A 27,999-nucleotide genomic window follows, 5' to 3' on the forward strand; every position below is an offset into this window, starting at 1 on the left:
AGTAATTTCAGATAAAGACAGGAACATGGTGTTTATAAGCTGCCCTTAATGGCAGAGTACACAGACAGAAACGAGGGCAGAGAGAGAAATTGGGGACCCTGAAGAAAGGGGGCCAGCAGCAGGTAGCTGCCATGAGGGACAAGAACAGCACCTCCCAGGGTGGGAGACCCCAGGCCTTTCTGGCAGCAGGTCTGGATAGAAGGTGGACAGGAGGCTCGCCCGCCTGCATCCCCTGCTCCTGCCCCTACTAGGCTACAAAAATCAAAGGGACAGCGGGTACCTCAATAAATATTTGCCCAATGCATTAATGAGTAAAGGCGAAGGACGGGGAGTGTTTTGAAAATCTATTCTCGTCCTTCCAGCTGACCACACCCCAGTAGCTACTCCTGCTTAAAGCTCTCCCCTCCTGTGACCAGCTGAGGACCTCAGGCTGCAGCAGAGCTATGCCCAGGTACACGGTGCATGTCCGTGGGGAATGGCTGGCAGTGCCCTGCCAAGACGCGCAGCTCACTGTTGGCTGGCTGGGCCGAGAGGCGGTGAGGCGCTATATCAAGAATAAGCCTGACAATGGTGGCTTCGGCTCCGTGGATGATGTGCACTTCCTTGTGCGCCGCTGCAAGGGCCTGGGCCTGCTGGACAATGGGGACCGGCTCGAAGTGGCCCTAGAGGACAACGAGTTCGTGGAAGTGGGTGAGTGGCTGCAGGAGAGGGCCGTGAACGGGTGCGGTTTAGTCCTGGCTTAGTCCTTGCAGCATTGAACCCCCACATCAGGGAAAATGATAGGTAGAGGTCAGGCTTGCCGAGGCTGGCTCTGTGCAGGCACTTGCCACGCTTCTGGGGATCTTAAGTCTTCACACAACCCTGTGAGATGGGTAGCATTCTCCTCCACCTCTGATAGCCATGGAGAAATCAGAGAGGAGGTAACTTACCCAGACTCCAGCAGCTAGTAAATAACAAAGACTAGACCGATACTCAAGGCTGCAGGTCTGAATCCCTTTGCAGTGGGATTTTGAAGGTCCTTTTGCCTTTCAAAAGAATTCACTGCCACCCCTAGACTGGAGGCCAGCAGCACAGCATCAGTTCAGATTTAAAAGAAAATAAAGCTGGGAATGGGGATGGAAGTGGAATTCCGTCTTGAACTTTCATCTAACCCCTGGTCTCTGCCCTGACAGCTACCTCTCTGCTTTTTGCTCTCCTCCTACATAAAGATGCTAAGACCACATGAAACCATCTGAAGTGGTTTTAAAGCAGCCATTTCTATATAATTCATGGGCCAATGATGGGCCCTTCCTTGGTTTATCAGGGGGAACATGGCTGTACAATGTGGTTTGTAATGAGTCCCCGTGCATTCTTGTTTTAGTTATAGAGGGTGATGCCATGTCTCCTGACTTCATTCCATCTCAACCAGAAGGAGTTTATCTGTATCCTTTCCCACAGGCTCTTTGGTCTGCTCTGGGGGCAGCTCCTGCATATGGTGGGGCTGGGGTTTTTCCACACCACCCTATATATTCCTTTACCTGGATACAGATACAGCAAGTACCGGGAACCTGAAAAGGTAAGCTTCAAACCACTTTATTTTTCTTCAGAAAATTAAGGCCCATTATTTAAGAGGGAGGAAAGCCAGTATAACTTCTGAGTAAACACTGTCAATTACAACAGGGCTGGCCAGGAGCAGTGACTCATGTCTGTAGTCCCAGCACTTTGGGTGGCTGAGGTGGGCAGAACCAGTCTGGTCAACATGGTAAAGCCCCATCTCTACTAAAAATACAAAAATTAGGCAGGTATGGTGGTGGGCACCTGTAATCCAAGCTACTTGGGAGGCTGAGGCACAAGAATCACTTGAACCCAGGAGGTGGAGGTTGCAGTGAGCTGTGATTGTACTACTGCACTCCAGCCTGGGCGGGAGAGTCTGTCTCAAAACAACCAACCAACCAACCACAGGGCTTTATCCAGCTCTATAGTAGGGAAAGGGGGCTTGGAAAGGCATTATGCTTTTGTACCACTCTGCCTCCTCTTACACAAGCTGCCTTTTTATTTAGCATGTTCATGTTTTGTGCGGTGATCAGATCTTTGAAGTGTCAGTTCAGTTCTGTTGGAGGTGTCACTACTCTGGTTAGAATAATGAAGCTGTTCAGACTCACTGAGATCCCCTTCTTTTGTGTAGTACATCGACTTAGATGGAGACAGTCTGACCACGGAGGATCTGGTCAACTTGGGAAAGGGACACTACAAAATAAAGGTATGGGGAGGGAGGGGAAAGATGACTGGCTGTTTTTGCTGCCTGTGGAAGACTTTAGCGTGCTCAGTTCTGATCCACATTTTCCTAGCTCACCCCAACCGCTGAGAAGAGGGTGCAGAAATCCAGGGAGGTCATAGATAGCATCATAAAAGAGAAAACAGGTATCCTTTTATCTTTATGTTATAAATATTTTTTATAAACAAACAAAAATCCCTGCATCTAATTGTATAATGTCTCTTTTTATTCTAGTTGTTTACGGTATTACTACAGGTTTCGGGAAATTTGCCAGAACTGTAATTCCTATCAATAAGCTACAGTAAGTTTAAAACACACATATGTTCATGTTCTACCTACCCTCATCTTTGAAATATTTTTCAACAAGGGAAATAATTCACATTTGCCCCAATTTACAGATCAGAGAATGAAGCTTGGGTTAACTTGCATGTGAGTTGGTATTGAAAACCCAGGCTGACTGGTTTCTCCTATTGCCTTCCTTCTGTCCCTCCAAGGATTTGACCATGATTCCCTTCATTTTCCCAGCTGAGGGAACATTTTCTCACTGCAGTGTATCTAAGAGGATTTTTACCTTTCTCTTGCAGGGAGCTTCAAGTCAACTTAGTACGCTCGCATTCTTCAGGTAAGTCAAAGTGTTGAGTACCTCCTGGATCTTGTGTGATTAGATGAATAAAGCACAGCACAGTGTGAGTCATCCAGTTATAGTCACAAAAAGCTAGTTTCTCAAAACAGCATTTCAAGAACTAGGTACTGAGGTGGGAAGGGATGCAGAAAGAATCAGCTGAGCCTCAGAAAAAGAAGTGGGCCAGGTGGAGGGATGGGGTTGGTACAAGAACACATGTCCCATCCCATGGAAAGAGTGTTGCATTCAGGGAAGGCAATAAAGCCTGGAACTCAGAGAATGAGTTAGGATGGGCATAGTGAGATGGGAAAGACTGTCACCAATCAGCACCCATCAAATGGTAAAGAAGTTGTGCTAAGGACTCTGGATGCTATTCTAAAGGTGAGTGGGGGGTCAGGGGTTCACTGAAACATCCTGAAAGGGGGAATTGAGAAGGCAAAACTGGGGTCTTCACCTTTGTCAGGAAGATGGGGCTTGGACAAGTCAGACAGGCAGGAGGGAGAGTAGTCCAACTACCTGAGCCGAGAGGAGAAGGTAATAGCAGGCTGGGCTACATATGGGAAAGATTTGAGGGAGGGAGGGAGGTTGTCAGGAGATAGAAAGGAGTTTGCTTTTCTTGGAAAAAACATCAATTCTGTTTTGTAGGTGTTGGGAAACCACTAATTCCTGAAAGGTGTCGGATGCTCTTGGCTTTAAGGATCAATGTCTTAGCCAAAGGATACAGTGGCATTTCCCTGGAGACCCTCAAACAAGTTATCGAAATGTTTAATGGTAATGCAATGATTCCCCAGATGGAACCTCTGTGGAGGCTGGGCATGTACCACAGGGTAGACTTGATTGGCCATTTGCTGAGGAATCTTACCTGAGATAAGAAGACATGAATAATTGAAATGAGTGAGAAATGCACTTGGCAAAAAGAAGAATAGTTAGATGGGGGAAGAGGAGAAAGTCAATCAGAGATGCTTACTCCTGTGAACTTAAACTTATTCTGCAAGACCCTTTCCCTAGCATTTGTCATTTTCAAGACTAGAACAGGACCCTTAAGTCTGCCCTTACATTCAAGCCTGCCTAGAAGAACCTTAGAGTAAATGATACACGAATATGGTTAGAAAAATTGCACAATGATATCGATGTCCATCCCAAAGGCCAATTCAGTAGTTCTGGTTGGTGCCTGGGAATCTGAAATCGTAATGCCCCCCAGGTGATGGCCAGACTTGCACACTAAAATCCAACTTCTTGCAAGGGTAGAACAGAAATGCAAAGAGGTTAATGACTCCTTTGTAATCAAGAAGCCATGTAGTGGCAGGATATGATGGAACTCAACTCTAGAGCTTTCTTCTTGGATAGGAAAATTCTAATGTGGAAACCAGATTTGCAGTGGTTGAAGGTATTGTCCCTTCTCACAGGTAAGGACAAGCCTTCTAGGTCAGTGGAGACTCAGAACTCTTTGAGGCGAAGGAGAGGGAAGAGAAGCAGAGCTGAAGCAGTCACAAGGAGCAAAACATATTGAGCTTCCATGTTATGGACGCAAGTGGCACATAAATAGGATATGCCAATGAGTGGAGAGCAATTTGAATGAACAGTCTGTTGTCCACAGGGCTGTGCTGAACAGACTAGTAGTGATTCCAACACCTATTTCTACTCCTACCTTGGTCTGCCATACTATATAGCCCTAAAATCCCAGACAGTAGCACTCCAACCTTAAACCCACCTGGACTTTATGGGTGAGTCTAAGGTACCTCTGAGAGTTCCCCAGCGTGAACTTGAGCGGAAGCTGGTCTGTGGATGGCACTGCCATACCCAACTGATATTATTTAACAGTTGGAAAAAATGCTGCCGTCAGGAATCTGATTTTATTTCAGAAAAATGAAGCCTCTTTTTTGGTAACTTTTTGGGAATTTCTTAGAAAATGGCATGTGTTTATAAGGGGCAGTGGGGTGTAGACTTGGTGACTGGCAAAATGAAAAGACTCAGTTGCCTATGACTTCTCTTCCCCTGGGAAACCTTGTTAATGCTTTGGTGCACCACTACCTTCTGGAACATTTTATATTACTTTTCCAATGTTTCCAAACATTTTCCAATAGCTTTGAATGGCTAAACTTGGTCAAATGAATGTCCTTTAACTTCATATTTAGATAATTTCTAACTATTTTTCCTGTAATAAATAAATGAACTGTAAAAAACAAAAATAGACAAAAAACCCAGCTAGCTCCCGATCTCATCTTTAAGATACATTGCTAAAATTTCTACAAGTGGAAGTACTAGGTCGGATTAGAGCACACAGATTTTGAGGGCTTTGCGTCCAGAAGTGTCCTCCTTCCTTCTTCTTATTTATTTAGGAGACAGGGTCCTTTTTTTGCCGCCCAGGCTGGAGTGCAATGGCACGATCTTGGCTCACTGCAACCTCCACCTCCCGGGTTCAAGTAATTCTCCCACCTCAGCCTTCCCAGTAGTTGGGAATACAGGCATGCGCCACCACGCTTGGCTAACTTTTGTATATTTTGCAGAGACAGGGTTTCACCGTGTTGCCCAGGCTGGTCTTGAACTCCTGGGCTCAAGTGATATGCCTGCCTCCGCCTCCCAAAGTTCTGGGATTACAGGCGTGAGCCACTGTGCCCGGCCCTTCTTTCCTTCTTGCTGTCTCTCTCTCCAGCCATCCCTTCCTCCTTCTCTCCTCTTTTTCTTTCTATAGCAATTCATCTAGGTCCCTTACATACTAGCTGGGTTTGAAGAATTGTCTTTCCCCAGGTGTTTATGCCATAAAGTGATAGCTATTGGAGGCAGGGTAGGGGGCAGGGTGCACTCACTGACAAAGCAAGGAGAGTCAGAATGCAGTACTCTTGAACTAATTGCTACCTACTTCTCTCCCAGCCTCCTGCCTGCCCTATGTTCCGGAGAAAGGAACCGTTGGTGCCAGTGGAGACCTTGCTCCACTCTCTCATCTTGCTCTTGGGTTAATTGGAGAAGGGAAGATGTGGTCTCCAAAGAGTGGATGGGCTGATGCTAAATATGTAAGACTTACAACAGCTTCCATCTGCAGCAATTGCCCTAGGCTGGACACCACTGTGCTTGCATGCTTCGTATCACTTAATCCTTACAATAGCTCAGTGAGGGAGCCTCTACTATCCCTACTGTATAGATAAGACAATGAAAGCTTAGAAGTCAGATGAGGCAAGACTGTTGTTAGCTGTCAGCCTTCTGGGTTTGGTAATCACCTTGGTGAAAAGGTATAACTGCTACTGTTAATCCCAATAATTTATCCTGCACCTACAACATTTCCAGTGCCTAGCAGCAAGGTCACACACTGTCACAATTTTAATTAGGAGCTGGTCTCACAGGTGCAGCAGTGTGGCTCATAGCACTTACTATATGGCTTCTGGAAAGCAGGGTTCATTTTTCCCTCTTACCCTAGTGGCTAATCAAAAAAGCCTGTTTTTGATAAAGCTTTGGTGTTTTCTTCTTCTGTGTCTGAATTTCATTACAGCAGCACAAAGCATCATTTAATGTATTATCCCTGATGAATTGCTGGAAGGTTCCCTGATAGTAAGTGAAAAGGGCAGAAGGCCCCGGAAGAGGAAACAGCTAAGGAAATAGATAATCCTTTTGGGGATGCAACTTCTAGATCATCTGTCTTCCATGCAGCCTTGTCTTTGATTATTTCCCTATGGACTGTGTTTTCCTCCAACCACCCTCACACAGCAATCACCCTGACTTTTCTAAACAGCAAATTCAAGCATGTTCTAGTGAAAACCTGTAATGCTTCCCATTGTCCTCAGGATAAAGGTTAAACTTAAAGTGGTCTTGTTTGTCATGTTATCCCCTAATCCCTTCTATGTGTGGTTCTGCATTGCAGAAACTGGAGGTTGCCTGCAGTGGGAATGTGCTGGGCAGAGGGTCTGGCACAAATACGTACTTCTCTCTCCAATTTCTGCTTCTGAAATGTCTTCTAGGGATCTTTTGAAGCCAGAAATTGAAGATCAGCCTGGGCAAGAAAGCGAGGCTCCACCTCTACAAAAAATAATTTAAAAATTTTCCTGGCACAGTAGCCTGTGCCTGTAGTCCCAGCTACTCAGGAAGCTGAGGATCACTTGAGCCCAGGAGTTCAAGGCTGCAGTGAGCTAGGATTGCACCACTGTGCTCGCTCCAGCCTGGGTGACAGAGATGGGTGTCTAAGAAATAAAAGAAAAAGAAAAAAAGAAAAGCCCTCTAAGAAGCTTTCCTCTCTGCTGCTCCACTTCCTACCTCTTGAGTTCCTTGTGACCCTCCTGTATGCTCTCCTAGCACCTTACATGATTGTTTTCCACTGCACCCCACCCACTTCCCACATCCTTGCACTGAATGTGCTGTTACTCAGCTCAGATTGCCCCTGAGCTTGCCTGTCTTCATTTTGCCTACTCCTAGACCCACCCCAACACCCAGAACAGAATCCAGCCTCTAGTTGATACTTGAATCTAATTGTGAAATTGACATAGTAAATGGGACCACTCTATCCTTCTCTTACCTTAACTTCCCCTTCCTTCTTTCCCAGAGGGACCTTAACTTAATGACTCTCTACTTCTTTTATTTCAAGGAAAGACTGTTCTGCCCATTCCCCCTCCGAATTCTGTCTCCATCTAGTAGAGGGAATTTTATAATCCCTTCTTCATTGGTGCTCACACGTGTGCCACAAAAGCCCTGCTCTAAGGTTTTGCCAGTGTTTAAATGATGCATTAGTGAGGTTAGAGGACTTTTTAGGTCAAGCTCTGGAGGCAGGGGAGCGTGAACAGGAAGGAGTCCAGCCTAAGCACAACACAGATGCATGTATGTGTGTCAGATACATGTATGTCAGGAGGCAGCGGTAAAAAAGGTGAACATTAAGGTGGAAACTGAACACGAAGGATCTAGAGACCAAAATTTCGGGTTGATTCTGTAGACAACGGAGCCCCTGATTTCAGTACAAAAATTACTTAAAAAGTAGGTCTGCTTTCATGAATAAAGAACAAAACTAGAGAATAGACCAGAGAACATGAGTAGAGCCAGTTCCTATAGGTCTTATCTAAGATGGACTTTTGGGCATAAAGAGCTATTATTGGATTCCATATGATATTGGAAATAGGCTAGTATTTCATTTGATACCCATTTTCATAGTTTTAATCATTCTATAGGTCCTAGAAGCCCATGGATTGAAACCAGTTATTTTAAAACCAAAAGAGGTAAGGAAACTCAAGGAAAATATGTTCATAGTGCATAAGTCTTTATTTATGCTGTATTTTCAGTTTTAATCTCAGCCTCAATGGTTCCTTAAATGCAGCTTGTGTGTTTGTTTAAAGTTCATCCCTGAAGAAGGGTCACCTCCATAAGAATTTAAAAGATTCTTTATGCCAGGCATGCTGGTGGATGCCTGTAATCCTAACACTTTGGGAAGCCAAGATGGGTGGATCGCCTGAGCTCAGGAGTTTGAGACCAGCCTGGGCAACATGGTGAAACCGTATCTCTACCCAAAAAGAGAGACAAAAATTAGCCAGGCATGGTGGCGCATACTTGTAATCCTAGCTACCCTGGAGGCTAAGGTGGGAGGATCACTTGAGCCCTGGAGGTCAAGGCTTCAGTGAGCCATGGAGTGCAGTGCAGGGAGCCACTGCACTCCAGCCTGGGCAGCACAGTCAGACCCTATCTCAAAAAAGAAAAAAGATTCTTCATGCCACAATGCACAGGGGGGTCTCTTAGGAATTTAAAACTTGAAATTGAGTTCTGTTAGGATCTCTGAGAGACAGATGTTCTCAGCCAAAATTCCTTAGAATGCTTAGAATGCTCTAAGCTAAGAGTCTTGGACCAGAATTAGTTTTTTTTTTTTGGATGTCTCATCAATAACAGTAAGAATTTAAAGAAGAAATGCAACCTAATGCACTAAAGATTCTATGTGCAGTCTACACTCCAGAGCTACATTGCTGCTTTGGGAATGGGGATACTTAACAAGTATTTCATTTGCCAGATTTGTGCTTATGAGTTCACATATGATAGCACTTATTCTTCAAGGGCTTAAATAAACATTACTGTTCCATACTTTAGAAAACAAACATAGTTCAACTGACTGGCTAATTTTTCTCTTATGAAAGCAAAAGATACAAAATCCACTGGTATGTAGGTTTGTTACAATAGGAAACTTTGCTCTCTCCCCCAACAGGGCCTGGCACTCATCAACGGGACGCAGATGATCACATCCCTGGGCTGCGAAGCTGTAGAAAGAGCCAGTGCTATTGCACGGCAGGCTGACATTGTGGCAGCCCTGACCCTTGAGGTGCTGAAGGGCACCACCAAAGCCTTTGACACTGGTCAGCAGAGTTCTTCCTTGCAGTTGTTATTCATTCAACCAGAGGTGGTGGGGTGGGGTGACTGAGGTCTTTAGACACAGAAGTGGTGGGGGCAAGTGGTAGGGAAGGAGAAAATCCAAGTGCCTATGGCATACCCAGTGTGCTGCTTCTTCATCTAAGCTACGGCTCACCTGATCCTTGAAATAACCGCAATTTACAGATGCACAGAGCCCGGAAGTTGAGTGACTTGCCTCAGATCACCTGGGGATCTGGGTGCGTCAAGCTCTGTGTTGTCTTAGGAATCTTTTTACAGGACTTTAGAACTACAGTAGGATTAGGGTTGGTCCCGACTAGAAAATTGGGAAAGAAAAACTATCGAATTGGTAGCTTATTTAGAAAGTAGTGAATTTCGACGACCCCCCAACTATAATATGAAAAGGGCAGAACATTGTCTAAAAGTAACCGAGTTAAAGTAGGCCACTGTAGGGCTCCCTCCTGTTATTAGCCCTATTCCTTTAAGGTAGGCCCAGTGTCTTGAGTGGAATTCCCAGTGGTCTCAACATATAGTTTGCTATCAGATATTTAAAGTAGAAAGAATCAAGTCAACAAGGAAAATTGTGCTTTTGGAGGTAAGTTTCTAATTCTGAGTGGTGGCTAAGGACCCCTGGGACTTTTGAGGGCTGTGTCAGCACTGTAAATGGTCCTGAGCCTTTGATGGTCATTTATTCGAATATCAGAATTACTCGACCTGGCACAGTGGCTCACACCTGTAATCCCAGCACTTTGGGAGGCCAAGGTGGGAGGATCGCTTGAGCCCAGGAGTTTGAAACCAGCCTGGGGAACGTAGTGAGACCCCCATCTTTAAAAAAATAATGGAATTATTCAGACTTTTTCTCCATCAATTCTAGACATTCATGCTCTTCGACCTCACCGTGGGCAAATTGAAGTTGCTTTTCGGTTTCGGTCACTCTTGGACTCAGATCACCACCCATCAGAAATAGCAGGTCTGACCATGTTTATGGGAGTGACCTATTTGGTTATGTGTTTTGTGAAAAGAATTGGTAATATGACCCCTGTCTCACCCCCTCCGCCTCTTCCACAGAGAGTCACAGGTTCTGTGATCGCGTCCAGGATGCATACACCTTGCGCTGCTGTCCACAGGTAAGAGTGAAAAAAAAAAAGTCAATAAAAAAGGCCAATAGTTTTTCTTTCCCCAGGTTCAGGATGAAGAATTTTAAAACAGGAAAGTGTTAGAAAAACATGTAATGGTCAACTATAGTCCAAATTTCTTACTGACTCTATGAAAAGTTATGTATATTTTACCTTTATGTGTGCAATTGTTGTAAAGTTTCTATTCTATATGGCGAACTATTTGTTTTCTTTTGATTGTTCAACTTACTTTCAGAGTATTTCAGTCTGTGCCAAGTTTCAGTCTATGGTGTAATAGAGTCCTCTCTAGAATAAATACCCTCATTTCCCTTTACTCAGCAAGTTATCTTTTCTAGCTAGCTTATTAAACAATAGATCAAAACACCTATGGGTAAGAATTGTCAAATTAGATCTACAGGAAGATTAAGTCCTCCCTGATATTTTAATAATGATAGCAGATTCTATGTGACAGGCACCATTATCACTTTCATGTATTATCTTTATCTTTCATGTATTAATTCATTTAATCTTCCCAACTATGAGAAAGATACTCTTTCTCCCATTTTGCAATGGGGAAACTGAGGCACAGAATTAAGTACCTTGCCCAAGATCACACAGATAGATGATTATTTCCTTGACTTCTGGGAGAAACCAGAAGCCAGGTGCTGCTTTAGAGCATTGTGGCTATCTTTGGGGTTTGTACAGGATAGCTGCCTTCTGTGTGAGCATCTTCTAATGTGATACCTTCATGCTTTATGAACTTTACCACCTTGGATAATAGCTACCATTTGAGTAATCTCTGTGAGTCACATCTAAGAATTTGTTTGCATTATTTTATGTACTTCTCAAAAGCCATAAGTGCTATTGTCTGTTTCCTAAGTCTTCCTCTCTTTTAACTATAAACCTAAGGAACTTGTCCAAGTCCTACCTCTAACCTGGGAGTGAATCCACCTGTGTCTAGAGTTGGCATTCTTCCACACCATGCTGCTTTGTATAGATTGATCTAATGTGAATATATGTGATAATGAATTTATTCTAATTTGTTTCAGTGAAAACCCAAAAGAATTATAACAAAATTATCTTCATGTTCAAAATGAACAGAATATAATTTCCATGGTTATAACTTTAAGATAAGATCTTCTGTAGTCTTTATAACTTTAAGATCAGATCTTCTATATTAATATTGGTATCTTCAGGTAATCAAATGGGTCATCTACCTTATTCTGATTGTATTTTAGGTCCATGGTGTGGTGAATGATACAATAGCATTTGTGAAGAACATCATTACCATAGAACTGAACAGCGCAACAGATAATCCTGTATCTTTTGATTGTCTACTAACCTGCAATTATACAATTGCAGCTGGTAATTTTAAGATCTACTGAAACAATCATTTTGTGTAGCTTCTCAGTTCCATTGCTCCATTTCACAGAGTAAATGAATCAGTACCTGAGGCCCAGAGGTTAACTGACTTTCTCCATGTCAGAGCTGGTAAGTGGCAGAGGTGGCCTGTGAACTTACTCTCAGGTTCCAAGTCTAACATGCTGTACTTTCAAAATGGACCCATTCAAGATTTAAGAAGATATTTCCAGCATTGGCTGACATGTTTCCCAAAGACACTTGCCCTAAAACCCACTGCCAAGGTTGTTGGTGTAAGGGTGAAGACTTAGGTCACAAATATGATTGCAGAGATGCTAGACAGTTTACTTATGCAGGCCTCTCTGCTTCGAGTGAAAGCAATTTATGTTACACAGAGACCAGCCTTTTAACACTTACCGAAGTATTGATTAAAGAGTTATGGCTTGCTCATCCTGAGGTTTTTGGCATTTTTTTGTTTTTGTTTGTTTTTGTTTTTGGGACAAAGTCTTACTCTGTCTCCTAGGCTGGAGTGCAGTGGTGCAGTCTTGGCTTTCTGCAACCTCTGCCTCACGAGTTCAAGTAATTCTCCTGCCTCAGCCTCCTAACTGGAATTACAGGCACATGCCAGCAGGCCCAGCTAATATTTGTATTTTTAGTAGAGACAGGGTTTTGCTGTGTTGACCAGGCTGGTCTCGAACTCCTGATCTCAAGTGATCCACCTGTCTTGGCCTCCCAAAGTGCTGGGATTACAGGCATGAGCCACCACACCCGGCCCCCATCACGAGTTTTTATTTGTCATGCGGACTTTGCTCAAATTAGTGCTTTTGCATATGTTCAAAGAAATAGTAAGACTGATTCCATTTCTCAAGGATGGAGCTCCTCTCTTCTTAATGGTGTGGCTTATCTCAGAGCCATCTGGTTTTTTGCTATGGAATGTTCCATGATTACTTAGTTCCCCAGATGTTGAGGTGATCAGTCAGGAGTCATGCTGGCAAAGTTTTCACAGAGACAGCACTGCCTCTGAAGATAACCAAACGCCTTTGGAATCTATTTTTCCTATTCCACATCTGCCTCAGTTCTAAATCCCAGAGAAAGTGCTGAATCAGCAGCCCTGAAAAGCAAGTCACAGGCTGAGTTAGCAGATGGTTATGTGATAGCTCTGTAAGGTTTCCCACAAGATGGCTTTCGTGTGTTTTTTGACAAGCTTACTTCAGAATGTGTGTTTTATGTTCTCTCACATTGTTTACACTGAAATTAAACCCACACTAAATAAGTCACAGGAATTGGGGGTCTCTGTTCACCTCAATACCACCCCATCCTCCAGATGGAATAGTAGTTTTTATGAACTCTATGTAGTCTTAGCTCAGTACCAATCTTTTCACTCTAGGGAAGAAGTATCTATTCTACATTTATATCACAGCCTTTAAAGGGAATCTCATAGTTTTTAGAAATTACCATTTAATTACCGGGTATGGGGCAGGGGATAATTAATTCTGCAGTAAATTCTTCTGCTACCACTTGCCTCAGCAAGAATTTCAGTCAAAAGTCTTTTTTTTAATTAAAGATTGCTAATTATTGATAAATTTCCAATAGGCTAATATTTGGGAGTTCTCCTGCAATACTGGCGTTACCTGAAAGAATATGTTTCTCAATTTTCTATTGCAGATATGGAGCCCCATCACACATGCTGGATATTATGGGAGTTAAATTCTAATTGTCTTCATCTACTAGCCAACAAACAAATTTGGAACAACTAGAGGACAATAAAAACATGTCTAAGTTCTAAATTGATGCGGAATTCCATTGCTACAGGGATTCAGAGAATGGAGAGGAGGCCATGGTCAAGGAGCTAGACCCAATGGGCTCACAGTTACGTGTGCAGAACAGAGTAATCCACACTTGACTAGGTTATGTAACACATACATCTCCAACTCTTTTGAAGTTAGAACCTTTCTTGCACACAGCGAGTTCTCAGTTAATAGGTAATGAATATTCTTGAGCCCAGGAGGCAAGGATTAGCTCTTCAGAACCAGGAAAGAGGATCTATTACTGCCTTTTCCTGGGTGCTTGCTGGTTTAAGTAAAGTGCGTGATGGAATAGAACTATCTCAGGCTGGGTTTGGTGGCTCACGTCCTTAATCCCAGCACTTTGGGAGGCCAAGGTGGGCTGATCACTTGAGGCCAAGAGTTCAAGACCAGCCTGGCCAACATGGCAAAACCCTGTCTCTACTAAAATTAACTGGGTGTGGTGGTGTGTGCCTGTAATCCCAGCTACTCAGGAGGCTGAGGCACAAGAATCACTGGAACCCGGGAGGCAGAGGTTGCAGTGAGCCAAGATGGCACCACTGCACTCCAGCCTGGGTGACAGAGTATTACAGAAAATAAAAAAAGGATTATCTCAGAATAATAATATTCAGCAAATTTAAACTTGCCACTTACTGAAAATGGATTCATGAGGACATACTGGCCACCATCTGCTGTTGAACGCTGACACCAGATTACTGAGTAAAGAATTCGAAAATGTTCTCAAAATTGATCGTTCCAGACATTTTGGTAGTTGCTTATCAGCAGAATTTCCCATTCAACAGATTCTTTTATGGAACCCAAGTTTGCAGTGCCCATTGAAGAAACAGAATTTGCTTTCAAACAGATGTGTTGGTCTCTGTTTTTAGTTTCAGGCTATAAACCTTTTGAGGGCAGGTACTAACCACCAGGTTAGTAGGGTTATGGTGCTTGAGAATCTAATCTCAAAAGAAAACATCATTTCAAGGTTCATGTTTTTTTGGCCTCCAAATTAGGTGTATATGATCTACCTTTAAGGCCTTTTGTTTGTTTTTTGCTTTTGTGAACTTTTATGTCTCTTGCAGGAAGACTTGTCTCTTTCTGTCCATCCCACATTTGTACACGGACTGTCACCTCCACGTTAAAAAAAGAGGGCGGGAAAGGGTTGTACTTGAAGTGACTGGCAAACGTTATCTTCAAGCCTTAACCTCTTTGGAAAGATGGTCTTCGCCAATAGGGGAGAGACAATTTCTGGAGGAAACTTCCATGGCGAATACCCAGCCAAAGTAAGCTTTTTGAACTGCTCTTGACCCAGAAAACACATTCCAATATAGGCTGACTGAATGGAGACCCTCTTTCAGGCCCTAGACTACTTGGCCATTGGGATCCATGAACTTGCTGCAATCAGTGAGAGAAGAATCGAGCGGCTCTGCAATCCCTCCCTCAGTGAGCTGCCTGCCTTCCTGGTGGCTGAAGGTGGTCTGAACTCTGGGTTCATGATAGCCCACTGCACGGCAGCAGCCCTTGGTAAGGATACTGCCCTTTTCCCAGAACACACGCCCATCCATCTAAGGGTCTTTCCATTTCACCCAGAAGTACCAAATGTGGTCTGTGAGTGAGATCTAACTTTTCACCACTTTTATTTGCATCCTAGCTTTCTCAGTGCAAATGTAACAGGTTAATTCTAATATTTTTCAGAAAAAGATAGTTTAAAACTTCAATATTGTTATACTGAAATATAATAATACAATAATAAGGCTGTAATGGACAATTCATCTGTGGAAAGCAATTTGACATTGCGTATGAACTTCATCTCTGCAGCTTTTTTCCAAATCTCCATTGGAAGACTATTGGAAAAAGACTAAGATGCTTATAGTTAATGGTGAAACTTGACCTGACCTATAATTAAACTTTAATTAAACTTTCAAACCTATAATTAAACTTTGGATACATTTCACTAAATATAACAACCACTAAAAACATAAAGATGTTGTTGCAACTTAAATAAATGCTTATAAGCAGCAGGATACCCTCTATGAACATTGAGCTTCAATATAGTTTATTTCTGACTCAAGATTGTAAGAGACAGATGGAGTAACACATCAGAACAGTCCTTGGCACTAAGTGCTAAGGGCCTCATTTATGTTCATTTACTTGTCACAATTGTCACCTGAGGTAAGTGCTATTATTATCTATAGATGAGTATCTGAAGATCTGAGAGTTAAGAGACTTGCCCAATATTGCACAACTAGCAAGATGTAAAGCAGAATTCAAACCTGTGAATTTTGGCATGCAAAACTGTGCTTTTACTTTAATTAATGAGGATCTCATTTTAATTCATACTAATCCAACCCTAAAATAGGATTGTCAAATTTAACAAACAAAAACACAGGATGATTACTTAAATTTGAATTATTTGGGACATACTGATAGTATAAAAATTATGTTTTTTAATCTAAAATCAAAATTTAACTGGGCAGCCTCTACTTTATCTAACAACTCTACCCTAAAAGGCAGGATAGCATGAGTTATTACGTGCGTAGACGCTAGATTAGAAGCCCAGCTCTGCCATTTACTAGATGTGTGAGCCTCTTTATCCTGTTGATCCTCAATTTACACCTGCATAAAATGGAGATGATAAATTTACCTAAGGGGGTAGTTTGGAAGATTAAATGAACTGATGCATATAAAGCCTGGCATATCTTAAGCACTAAACAAATACTAGTTGCTATTAATATTATTCCCAACCAACACAAATAACCAACTAAGAGCTACTGAATTCACCTCCTCTGACCCAGTATCTTCTATTTGCTCACTTGCTTATTAATAAAATAACCCTTTAACAGGTAGAAACTTCTCACAATAACATAGTGGGGGAGTAGTCATTGATTTCTAGAGAACATGATGGACATTGGGAAGCCTCATTTGAATATGTTTTAGTTTCCCAAGCTGCCTATTGAGGTTGTTCGGATTGCTTTCATTGCAGTAAAATTAGGGTTTTTCTTTTTTTGGCCCTTGTAAGTTATCTCTCTGAACAAGCCTCACCACAGGTTGCTTATCCATATAGTCCTCAGTTTAGGGTCCAAGGACTGGGGACTTACAGTGCTGAAATCTGGAAAGTCCTTGGCCAACCAGCATGACCTTGACAAAGTAGCATGACCCTAGTTTAAAGCGAGATCATCTTGGGATACGATCCCATACGGCATAGGAAACAACGGAAACTTCACCCATGACCACTCTTAAAGCCTAAGAAAGAGAAGAGACTTTGAGTCTGACCTTTCCTGACTTCTAAGCTAGGGCAAGGGAACTTCCTAACCTAAGTCCTTGCTACTTATAGTGTAGTCCTCAGACCAACAATATGGCCATCACCTGAGAGCTTGTTAGAACAGCAGACTCTCAGGCCCCACCCAAAGCTTAGTCTCTTTATTATAACAAGGTCCCCAAGTGGTTCATGTGCACTGGAAAGCTCGACAGTCCTATATCTTGGTCCTCTCTAGAATTCCTCCTCCTCCCAGATACTTCTGGCAGTCATCGAGCCCCTGTTTACATCCACTTATATCATCCTTGAACACTCTGAAGTCTTAAATTTTCTTCCCCAAGATTTGTGGGTCTAGCCTCAGTCCCCAAATGCCATGCCTGAATTCTGGTGACACAACCAAATTGATCTCAAGTACCTGAAAATGGCCATCATGTCTCTTTCTCCCCTAGTCTCCCTGGCATACTAAATGCTTCCCAGGTTTTCATCTTGGCCTTGTTATATTAGAATACCCAGCAGTCCCATCCCCGTCTTACCTCAGAACTCACTATTGCTTTAGAGTCCTCACTTGGGGAAAAATATGACCTGCTTCCTTTTCCCAAAGCAGCTTTCTACCATCAGGGCTTGAATAATGTCCCAGATCTTCTGGAGAGTGTATCCCACGCGGTGGAGCACTCTGTGGAAGGCAGGGGTCCTTCAGACAGCTCATCCTATGAGGAGCACTTCTTAACTGGCACTGGTCTCTCACAGTTTCTGAGAACAAGGCTCTGTGCCATCCCTCGTCTGTTGACTCCCTCTCCACCAGCGCGGCCACGGAGGACCACGTCTCCATGGGAGGATGGGCAGCCAGGAAGGCCCTCAGGGTCATCGAGCACGTGGAGCAAGGTAATGCTGATGAGTCCGGGATGGCGGGCTTCCCTGATAGACCACTGTGCCTGTGCTTCTCAGGTGGGATCGCCCACCAGCAACATCAGCATCACCTGGAAACCTGTTAGGAAGGCAGACTCTCAGGCCTCCTTCCAGGCCGGCTAATTCAGAAACTCTAGGAGGAGAGCGGAGCAATCTGTGTTTAATGAACCCACCCGGTGATTCTGATCTTCGCTGAAGATTAAGAACCTTGCTCTGTCGCCCAGGCTGGAGTGCAGTGGTGTGATCTCCGCTCACTGCAACCTCTGCCTCCCAGGTTCAAGCGATTTTCCTGCCTCAGCCTCCCAAGTAACTGAAATTACGGGCATGCGCCACTAAGCCAATTTTTGTATTTTTAGTGGAGACGAGGTTTCACCGCGTTGGCCAGGCTCGTCTCAAACTCCTGACCTCAATTGATCTGCCCACTTCGGCCTCTCAAAGTGTTGAGATTACAGGCATGAGCCACCCTACCTGGCCTGTTTATTCTGTTTTTAAAGAAAGAGGAATTACTTTCCTTTAGGCATTTTTCTCTATGTTTCTAAGTTTACCCAACAGTATTGGAAGCAGATGGCTGACAAAGAATATCTCAATTTTAAGATAAATGTGAGAGTTCAGTCCTTTTTTTGGTAATGGTTGTGTTGAGATATAATTCACATATCTTATACTTCACTCACTTAAACTGTACAGTTTAATGGGTTTTGGTAGATTCACAGAGCTGTGCATCCATCGCCACAATCAATTTTAGAATGTTTTCATCAGCCCACAAGGACACTAGTGCTCTTCAACTCTGACCTCCCTGTCCTCCCTACTCCCCCAGTCCTAGTCCTAGTCCGAATCTACTTTCTGTCTCTGTCTTTGTTTTTGTTGTTTGTTTTCCTATTCTGGACATTTCATGTGAATGGAATCCCGTAGTCTTTTGTGTCTATCTTTTTTTAGTTAGTAAAATGTTTACTTTTTCTAATTTTTCATATAATCTTGCTCCTTCTAATAGTAAAACGTTTTCAAGACTCGTGCATGTTGTAGCATGAATCAGTCCTTTATTCCTTTTTATACCCAAATAATATTCCATCATATAAATATACCACATTCTGTTTATCCCTTCAAACACTTGATTTGTTTCCACCTTTTGGCTAATATGAATAATCCTGCTATGAACATGTGCAAGTTTCTGTGTGGATGATGTTTTCATTTCTCTAGGGTGGAATTGCTAGGTCACATGATAACTCTATGCCCATCTTTTTAGGAACTTCCAGACTGTTTTCCAAAGTGGCTACACCATGTTATGTTCCCACCAGCAGTATTTGAAGGTTGCGATTTCTCCACATCCTTGCCAGCACTTCTTTCTTTCTTTATTTTTTTTGAGACAGGGTTTCCCTCTGTCACCCAGGCGGGAGTGCAGTGGCATGAACATGGCCACTGAAGCCTTGACTCCCTGGGATTAAACCATTATCCCAGCTCAGCCTCCTGAGTAGCTGGGACCACAGGCATGGGCCACCATGCCCAGCTAATTTTTTTTATTTTTTGTAGAGATAGGGTCTCACTATATTGCCCAAGCTGGTCTCAAACTCGTGGGCTCAAATGATCCTCCTGCCTCAGCTCTCAAGGTGCTGGGATTACGATCAGGAGCCACTGCACCTGACCTAGGACTTGTTATTATCAATCTACCATAATGTGTTCCTTATGTTCATTCTTCACAAGGACTCTCTATTGAATATGTTGCTCTGGTCTAAAGCTTAGAGTCACCCTTCTCTATCGATTATCTTCTATCTAGTTCATCAGCAAATCAATCCTACCTTCAAAAGACACCAATCCAGCCTCTGTCATCTCCTTCTGATGGGTCCCCTTGTTTTCCTTTCTTTTTCTTAAAATAATTTCTTAAATGGCTCTTGGTTACTCCCATTTTGAATTTTTTTTTCTTTTTCTTTTTAGATGGGTCTTAGTCCCCTTTTTTTCACTAATGTTTCTCTCTAGGAACCATACACAATAAACTAGAATGAGCTTTTGAAAGTGTAATTTAGACCACATCATGCCCCTATGGGAAATTTACCCGTTACTTTCTATCGCTCAAGATAACATCCAACCCCCTTACTGAAGCCAATGGTAACATGGCTGGTTACATGATCCAGCTTCTGCCTGTCACTGCAACCTCTCTCCATCCCATTTTCAATCCTGAAACCCCAGTGTTGTTCTTGTATCTGCCAAAAAATGCATCCCTACCTCAGCACTTGCTGGACTGCTTGCCTGCAGCACTGGGCCCAAGGACTTTACTCATTCTATCTCTGGAACTGCTTAGAATTCATCTGAGATGCCTTCCTTGTCTACCTCAGCTAAAGCAGCAACCATTATTTTATTTGTTTGTTGTTGTTATTTTCCTAACAGCACTTAGTATAATACCTGTGATATACTTAGGCTTGTCTTTCCTAGTAAAATATAAGGTCTATTGGGGCAGGGATCTTCCCTGTCTTGATCACACCCCTAGGTGGACCTAGAACATCTAGAACCATGCCTGACCCAGACTGGATGCTCAAATGTTTGCATGACAGTAAAGTTGGCACTATAGGTCCAAATGATAGATGCAGCTTGTCCATTGTAGTTCTCTCCTTTTATATCAGAAACGTGTAGTTGGCAAAAAAAAAAAAAAAAAAAAGGCACTTTGTGTATCAAGCACGTTTATTGTTTTTTGTGTCTGTGTTGTGAAATATATTTATTAGAGAACAAAAAAGAAATGAGGGGGCAGGTAAGCATTTTAACAGGCTGGATAAACAGGAATCTTCCTGATCAGGTGTGCGTAGTTGCTTTTTTTTTCCTTTTTTTTTTTTTTTTTGAGACTGAGTCTCACTCTGTCTCCCAGGCTGGAGCGCAGTGGCACGATCTCAGCTTACTGCAACCTCCGTCTCCCCAGTTCAAGCAATTCTCCTGCTACAGCCTCCCGAGTAGCTGGGATTACAGGTGAGCACCACCACGCCCAGCTACTTTTTTTTTTTTTTTTTATAATTATTATACTTTAAGTTCTAGGGTACATGTAAGCACGTTTATTGTTAATTAAATTTGCTTTGTCTACATATATTAAACAAATACCTATAAATCTTGGAATCCAGTGATGCTGGATATAGGGTATAAGCACCTGCTTATTACTAGTGATTCTGTGTTACACAGGTAACTAGTGTGGGAACACAGAAAGAATAATTCACCTGACTGGGCGGAAAGACATCTATCACTTGAGCACAGTGGATTAAACAGTGAAAGAGATGTACTTGGCCTTTGCCCTCTTAGAAATTTAAGTCTAGCCAGAGAAGTAGATACTGAACAACATGGTAACTTTTTGTAGCACTTAACAAAATTATAAAAACAGTTCTAGGAGGAAATAACTGAACATGATCTAGTCTGAAAGAACCAGAAAACGTGTTTCTGAAGTATTTAAGATTAAGGCCTAAACAGCAAATAGAGCCAGCTAATGGGTGTGTGTATCTGCACGTGAATAAAAGTGCCACATTAGTTTCACAAGGAAAAGGAAAGGGGATGTGCACAAAATATATTGTCTTGGGTTATATGGTTATATTGAGATGGGATATCCAAGTACAGATGCAGAGCTTAGGAAAGTCTGAAGATTCATCTTTTTTTTTTTCTTTCTTTCTTTTTTTTTTTTTTTTGAGACAAGGTCTCGCTCTGCTGCCCAGTCTGAGAGTGCAGTGGTGAGATCTCAGCTCACTGCAACCTCCACCTTCCGGGCTCAAGCAATTCTCTCACCTCAGTCTCCCAAGTAACTGGACCACAGGCATATGCCACCAGTGGGCTGGGCTAATTTTTATATTTTGGTAGAGATGAGGTTTTGCCATGTTGCCTGGGCTGGTCTCGAACTCCTGGGCTCAAGTGATCCGCCCGCCTTGGCTTTCCAAAATACTGGGTTTGCAGGCATGAGCCACCGCACCTAGCCATGTCCTGGGATTAATGATGAAGGTCAGCATTCTCTGCATGGAGGCAACTGAAAACTACTAGACATAAGGAGAGAATACCAGGAACAGAACCTTGCATTCGAGGGAAAAGGCATAACCTGAAACGTAATAGCCTATGGGAGGAAGGAGGGAAACCTTTTCAAAGGAAATAGCTTCAAGAGCTCAGGGTAGCAGAGGTCTACAAGGTCAAGAGAAGCATCTTTTTTTAGAGAAAGGAACACAGGTATAAATTAACCTTAGAGACAGATAAAATGAATAGTGTTCAAATTGTAAAACTTTGAGAACATATTTGCAATACATCTAAGTAGAACATATGTTTGCAACATATCTAAGTGGTACCATTATTTATTTGCTTGGGATTATTTTAATTCATGTGAATTATACTCTGTTAAAGTGAAGATAATAATCATATAAAACCAAAAGGTGTTTCCATGGTTCTTCCGATACGTGTTTTCAGTGTGTTTAAGAAATTTATTTTGAAGATTGAAGATTTGAAGGATTATTAGGCCACAGAATATCAGCTTATTTCAAAATAAATGAGAGCCATTTGAAATATATCCAGCAAAATCAAGATGCATCGAACCCCTTGAATTTGTAACAAGAAAGTGTCAGACTTTTAAAATTCCAATTGATGGATTCAGGGAGAACTGCTAGCAACAAAGAACATTTAACCAAATGTTGCAGAGGTAGCCACTTAAGGTTTTCCTGACATGTTTCACATTTATTGTGCAAATATTTACTTCCCAGTTTTTTCTGGTCTTTGACATTACCTATCAGACTACGCTTCTCATGATGTAACATCATATCACCAACACATATTGAACATTTTTTATGTGCATTCAGTCTTTTAATTCATTTAACCTGCACAGTAACCCTAAAAGGTAAGTACTATTATTCCATTTGATGGGACAGGAAACCAAGGCAGAGGTTAAATAATGTGCTCGGGGTTATGCAGATACTAAATGGCAATGCTAGAATTGCAATCCCAGGCAGTTGATTCAAGTTCACTGTCTTAACCACTCCTCTATACTGCCATACTGATTCCAAAAAAATGAACTAGCATCTTCATGGTTTATTGGACTTCCATTTGCATGATTGCTTCATATATGTCCTCCTATGGAAGTATGTCAAAATGAAATCTCTGTGAGTTGAGAATATGCTACTTTAGTCAGATCTTTGTAATACCTGTAAGGTTTGGGACTGGGAAATAGGGTCATTGATTTGGCAATAAGCCAGGATTTATTCCAGTCATCTGAGTGGCTTTAAATGAATAATAGCTCTTCTCACCTGCCAACTCCTCACTCAACTTCTTTGCTCAAGATGGATGACAAGTGTTTCCTATTTCCACCTTTATGTAAATTTCAAGTTGCTTTTAGTTTTGCTCTTCTCTTTGGCTTGAAATACCTGGCACATAGACCCCTGTCAAAGATTTGAAGGAGTCAGTGAATGCGCAAGTGAGTCTTTAGTTGCCCTGGAACTAACTCCGTAATGTCTGTTTCAGGCCTTCAAGCTTAAAGGTTCTCAAGTCAACTAAAGCAGAAATCTTTATATTGTCTCTCTGAGCTAAGAACACTTATTAAATATGCAATACCTGTAATAAATTTTGAATATTGGAATCCGTATTTCTTTACATTTGACCCAATCTAGATTATGAAGAAGTTTTTTATTGAAATGTAATTCAAGGTTAAACCACTTTGGATTTCATTACTTGCCAAGAAAATTAGTTTAGAAGCTTAAAGTTGATCAGACTGTCTAGGTGGTTAACCCAAATAGAGTATTAAAAACATTTGACTTCTTGTCTTTCAATTTATGAAGTACATTATGAACTCTGGTGAGTGCAGACAGGTCACAATGGGAGAGGATGAAGTTGTGAAATTCACTGTGGACCTGGAAGCAATTTCTCATCTTCTAGTCCAGTATCCCCACCTCTCAATTCGTATGGAATTGGAAACCATGAGATTTAAAGCATTTCAATGAAATGCATACAATTATTTAATAGAGCTGGGGCTCAAGATGAGGATCAGCTCTTCTTTCTGACCTCCTTCCCTACCCATATGACCCAAACTTGGCCACCAAACCTTGGTTAGAGGATGTGAATGGGGGGCATGGCAGATTTTGCTAGTGCAAATGAATGGGCAGCTTCCTGGGTAGGTGTGTGGGTCTGGTAATTATTCAGGTAAATGTCTCAATTCTCCCCTTCTCAGCATTAAATATACAGTCAAGGGGTTAGAAAACAAGTTAAAATGGCAACTGAATACCAAAGCAACTTAATTCTACCAATAGACAGAGAACGAACCATCTGTTAGCTGGCCGGTGATGGGTGTCAACTTTGGGAAATCCACGTTCCTCAAGCATGAAGTCAGACTTTCATAAGCTACCCTCTTGGAATTTCTTGTTTCAGTGCTGGCCATTGAGCTCCTTGCAGCCTGCCAGGGTATAGAGTTTCTACGTCCCCTGAAAACAACCACTCCGCTGGAGAAGGTCTATGACCTGGTGCGCTCTGTTGTAAGGTAAGATCAAACAGGTCTCTGAAAGTTACATCAGTTCAGCACGGTAAACCCTGGCAGGGCTTAATGTTTGGCTGATGGGTGAATGTGCTCTCCCTATAGGCCCTGGATAAAAGATCGCTTCATGGCCCCAGACATCGAGGCAGCGCACAGGCTGCTCCTGGAGCAGAAGGCAAGCTGGCCCCTTGGCTTGTTTCTTAATTTTCAATTGTTATGGGAAAGCAAAGTCGGGGATGGGGAAATATTGCCTTATTCTATTGTTTTCTGGCTATTCCTTGGGAATGAGCAGAAAGGTATTTCAGCAACAACTTGCAGCGCCACTAAGAAGCCATGTAATAATCACTACGTGCCCCAGGGTGCAGCCAAATGTTGAATATCTAAGGATTAGAAACAGAAATGGATTTTAAATGGAGTTTTGGGACAATATTCATGGCGAAAAAATAAGATGTCAGGTTCATTGATGCCTCCCCACCCCTGCAAGATGTCCTCTTTAATTCAAAAGTATGTTCCCTTCTGGGTGACGCTATCACAACTACCACCACTGGGTGCAATGGCTGTGTAGACCTGGAGGGAAAACCAAGGCCCAGGTGTTTACTTCAGAAGACTTTCAGTCTGTCTAGCGCTCTGGTGAGATGCGGGTTTTTCTTTCCTGTGTATTTCCACTGGTTACATTGACCATACACTCAGCTGCCAGGTACAGATGTCCAGCGTGCTGGCTTATCTTTTAAGTATCGTTTTTGAAGTGCTTTAAACCTTTTGAATAACTTGGGGGTGTTATGTTCCCTAGAATCTCTTGATTTCCTTAAAACAGCTGCTCTGCTCTGGGGGAGTGATTTTTCCTGTGATTTTCACACCCATTATTTCTAAGCATGTCCTGCACTCTTGGTGGGGAAGCTACTTTTCTGCTGGCAGTTTTGGTGCTAGGAGGGAGGTATGTGAGAGCCTTTAGGAGTATTCATTTTCTAAGGTCATAAAAAAGAATAGGAAAGGCTCCTTGGCTGTCGGTGGCAGTTAAAACGCAGCTATAAACCAAAAACGGGGCCTTAATTTGATTAAATTAAAAAAAATTTTTTAGAGATGGGGGTCTTGCTATGTTGCCAAGGCTGGACTCAAACTCCTGGGCTCAAGTGATCCTCCCACTTTGGCCTCTTGAGTAGCTGGGACTACAGACACATGCCACCATGCCCATCCAGGGCTTTACTTTGAGATGATGTTATGCTTAAACAAAAAAGAGGCTGGTGGGTGGGAGGTAAAAACTAACCAAGGATCTGAGGCGGTGCCTCTCCAATGTTAATGTGGCTATGAATCTGCTGGGCGTCTTGTTAAAATGCAGGTGTGGATTCAGTAGGTCTGGGTGAAGGCCAAGATGCTGACTTGCCCCAGGTGATGCTGATACTGCAGGGGCACAGGCCATGCTTTAAGTAGCAGGGTCAAAGGAACAGAGCCCCCGTGGCATGGAAATAAGGCAACAGGGAAATTCAATTCACTTCCTTTTATCATTTAAGGCTTGCTTTAGAAAACACACAGCTCCAGGCTATCACCTGTAATCCCAGCAAGCACTCTGGGAAGCCACCGTGGGTGGATCACTTGAGGCCAGAAGTTTGAGACCAGCCTGGCCAACATGGTGAAACCCTGTCTCTACTAAAAATACAAAAATTAGCCGGGTCTGGTGGCACACACCTGTAATTCCAGCTGCTCAGGAGGCTGAGGCACAAGAATTGCTTGAACCTGGGAGGTGGAGGTTGCCGTGAGCTGAAATCATGCTACTGCACTCCAGCCTGGGTGACAGAGTGAGACTCTGTCTCACAAAAACAAAACAAAACAAAACAAAACAAAAAAACCATGTAGGTCCTGCTAAGACCCTGGAGAAGCTATCCTTCACTCTGTCCACACTGAATTCTCTGGGTTTTGTTATTTGCTTTCTTGTTTTGCTTTGGAAAAGTATGCAACTTAAAATCTTTATGATGACTTTAGAAAGTTTTGGACTTTGTATATTTACAGTCTTTAATGCAACCAAAGACTAATTGACACAGGTCATATGTCAAATGGCTTAAAATAAAGGCAAGCAAACAGCAGCTGTGTCCAGTCATGTATAGAGGATGTTTTGACTTCGGATGAAGTTGATGTGGAAAGTTAGCATGTGGAAACAATGTTGTCAATATTTCAGCTTTGTTTTGTCCTTGCTTTTCAGGTTTGGGAAGTAGCTGCTCCATACATCGAAAAATACAGAATGGAGCATATTCCGGAATCAAGACCTCTTTCTCCAACAGCCTTTTCACTGAAATTTCTGCACAAGAAATCCACCAAAATCCCGGAGACTGAGGACCTTTAATGGGCTTTGTCATGGAGTAGCAGATCAGAGGGCAGTCAGTTTAGCACAAAGCAATACTAGGCTGAAGGAGAGACCTGAGAACTTTCCTAGGTAGATCAATCCATTGTATACTTCAGTTCTTCTAAAGCCTACTTTGGTTAGGCTGACGGCAGTATTATAGTTGCTAAATTCAGCACTGTGTTCCTGTTGTCATGGTTCAGGACCTACCAGGTATTTTCAGATTGTAGGAGTTTTCTTTCTTTCTTAACAATTTCAACAGGCCACTCACTCTTAAGGGTAAGAAGAATAACCACAATTGTATGTGCCTGTTTTACTCTTAGCATTAGATGAATTCAAATTTGGAAACAGATTGATAGCAATTTTTTCTAAAAACATGAGGCTTTTGTTAACCTTTTTATGTTGTTGTTTTTAATTTGCTTCAACCAGTTGACTTTCTTTGGCTAATTTTACTTTGCATGATATGCCTTAATATGTCTTCATAAATAACCATTCTAAGTCATAATTTGTCCTCAAGCTGCTTTTTTCTTCTATTAATTGGATCATAGTAAAGAGTAGTCAATAGGGTCTTCAGCTATTAATTATAGAGGTGATTAAAACCAACAAGGGGTTTCATGTGCAAAGGAGATAAGGAATGAATATAAAGATTGCTATCTGGTGGCTCTTATTAAACTGTGTATTTCGTATTTATCACTACACATATTCCCCAAATGTGTAGAGTTTGAGGTTAGTATTTTCACTTCCTAGGTGTTAGTACTCTATTCACATGCTTATTGTAACCTTCCTCATTTCACAGATAAGGAATCTCTGGGGATTAACCAACCTCCTTTCTGTAATGGTAATCATTAAAACGAGTCCTATTGACAAAGGTCAGATGGAGCCCTAGAATGTATTACCCAATCTGTTTTTTCCCCCAAGAAAATAAAGGACCTTCAGGGATGGCTTAAGTGTATCTGTCCAAATGAAAGATGGGTCACATGACCTCTTGGCTTCCCAAGGCTAAGCTCTGTGACTTTGCAGCCATGTGTGCATGTATGTGCAAGGCCCTTCAAGTGGTCTGAAACTGTGGCTCTAAAAACTATAGCTGGTGGAGAGGAGGACAGACACACTTGCCAGCTTGCCTACCTGATTGCCATCTAAAATGGGCCCATCAGTGGACTTCACAATAGAGTTTTCACTCTTTGGATTTGCAACCTGTCCACCGGAAAGGTGGACACTGAAGTGAAAACTGCTGCCCAGAGAAATACAGAGAGCAAAAAATGTGCTGAGGAGCCTGTTTACCTAAAGGTTGTTCTTGGTGCTATTCTTCGTCAAAATGTGAACACACACAAATGAGATTTGTGCATTGTCATCCGTGAGCTGCCATTGAGCCAGTAGCCCCCAGTGGTCTGACCGTGCTCATCGCTCCAGTCTGGGGAATGCTGGATTCTCATGGCCCCTGCAGTCCTCCAGGTCAAAATGACACTTTGTCACTGAGTTTTCTACAGGGCTCTATTAGTAACTGACAACACACGCCTTCAAGGGAACTTCAAGGGAAACATGGAATAAACTAAGTCTCAATTGCCTTATGATGTCGCTTTATTCTTAGGTTTT

General features: G+C 42.4%; 1 protein-coding gene and 1 long non-coding RNA gene across 5 annotated transcripts; both read left to right on the plus strand.

Annotated features, from left to right (window-relative positions):
* The first annotated feature begins 4 nt into the window (after nt 1–4).
* On the plus strand, nt 5–27,971 carry HAL (histidine ammonia-lyase). 4 transcript variants are annotated; one of them, XM_033220981.1, is made up of 21 exons: nt 5–122; nt 363–690; nt 1,361–1,421; nt 1,528–1,555; nt 2,165–2,239; nt 2,328–2,400; nt 2,489–2,555; nt 2,839–2,876; nt 3,522–3,647; nt 5,748–5,887; nt 8,021–8,068; nt 9,040–9,187; nt 10,075–10,170; nt 10,269–10,327; nt 11,554–11,634; nt 14,676–14,741; nt 14,817–14,982; nt 17,462–17,596; nt 23,972–24,080; nt 24,180–24,249; nt 26,269–27,971. In XM_033220981.1, exons 2-21 carry the CDS (start codon nt 444–446, stop codon nt 26,407–26,409), a joined length of 1,974 nt encoding a protein of 657 aa, XP_033076872.1. In that variant the 5' UTR covers nt 5–122; nt 363–443; the 3' UTR covers nt 26,410–27,971. The 4 variants fall into 4 exon arrangements, with proteins under 4 accessions (XP_033076872.1, XP_033076873.1, XP_033076874.1 ...); XM_033220980.1 differs by having other exon boundaries at nt 19–690; XM_033220982.1 differs by lacking the exon at nt 8,021–8,068 and having other exon boundaries at nt 18–690.
* LOC117089584 lies at nt 11,642–14,188 on the plus strand. The gene is made up of 2 exons (XR_004439663.1): nt 11,642–11,806; nt 13,340–14,188. It is a non-coding gene; the product is annotated as an uncharacterized LOC117089584 (long non-coding RNA).
* Nucleotides 27,972–27,999: the final 28 nt, after the last annotated feature.

The sequence above is a fragment of the Trachypithecus francoisi genome, unplaced genomic scaffold (assembly GCF_009764315.1).
Source record: "Trachypithecus francoisi isolate TF-2019V2 unplaced genomic scaffold, Tfra_2.0 Lachesis_group11, whole genome shotgun sequence".
NCBI classification, from domain to species: domain Eukaryota; kingdom Metazoa; phylum Chordata; class Mammalia; order Primates; family Cercopithecidae; genus Trachypithecus; species Trachypithecus francoisi.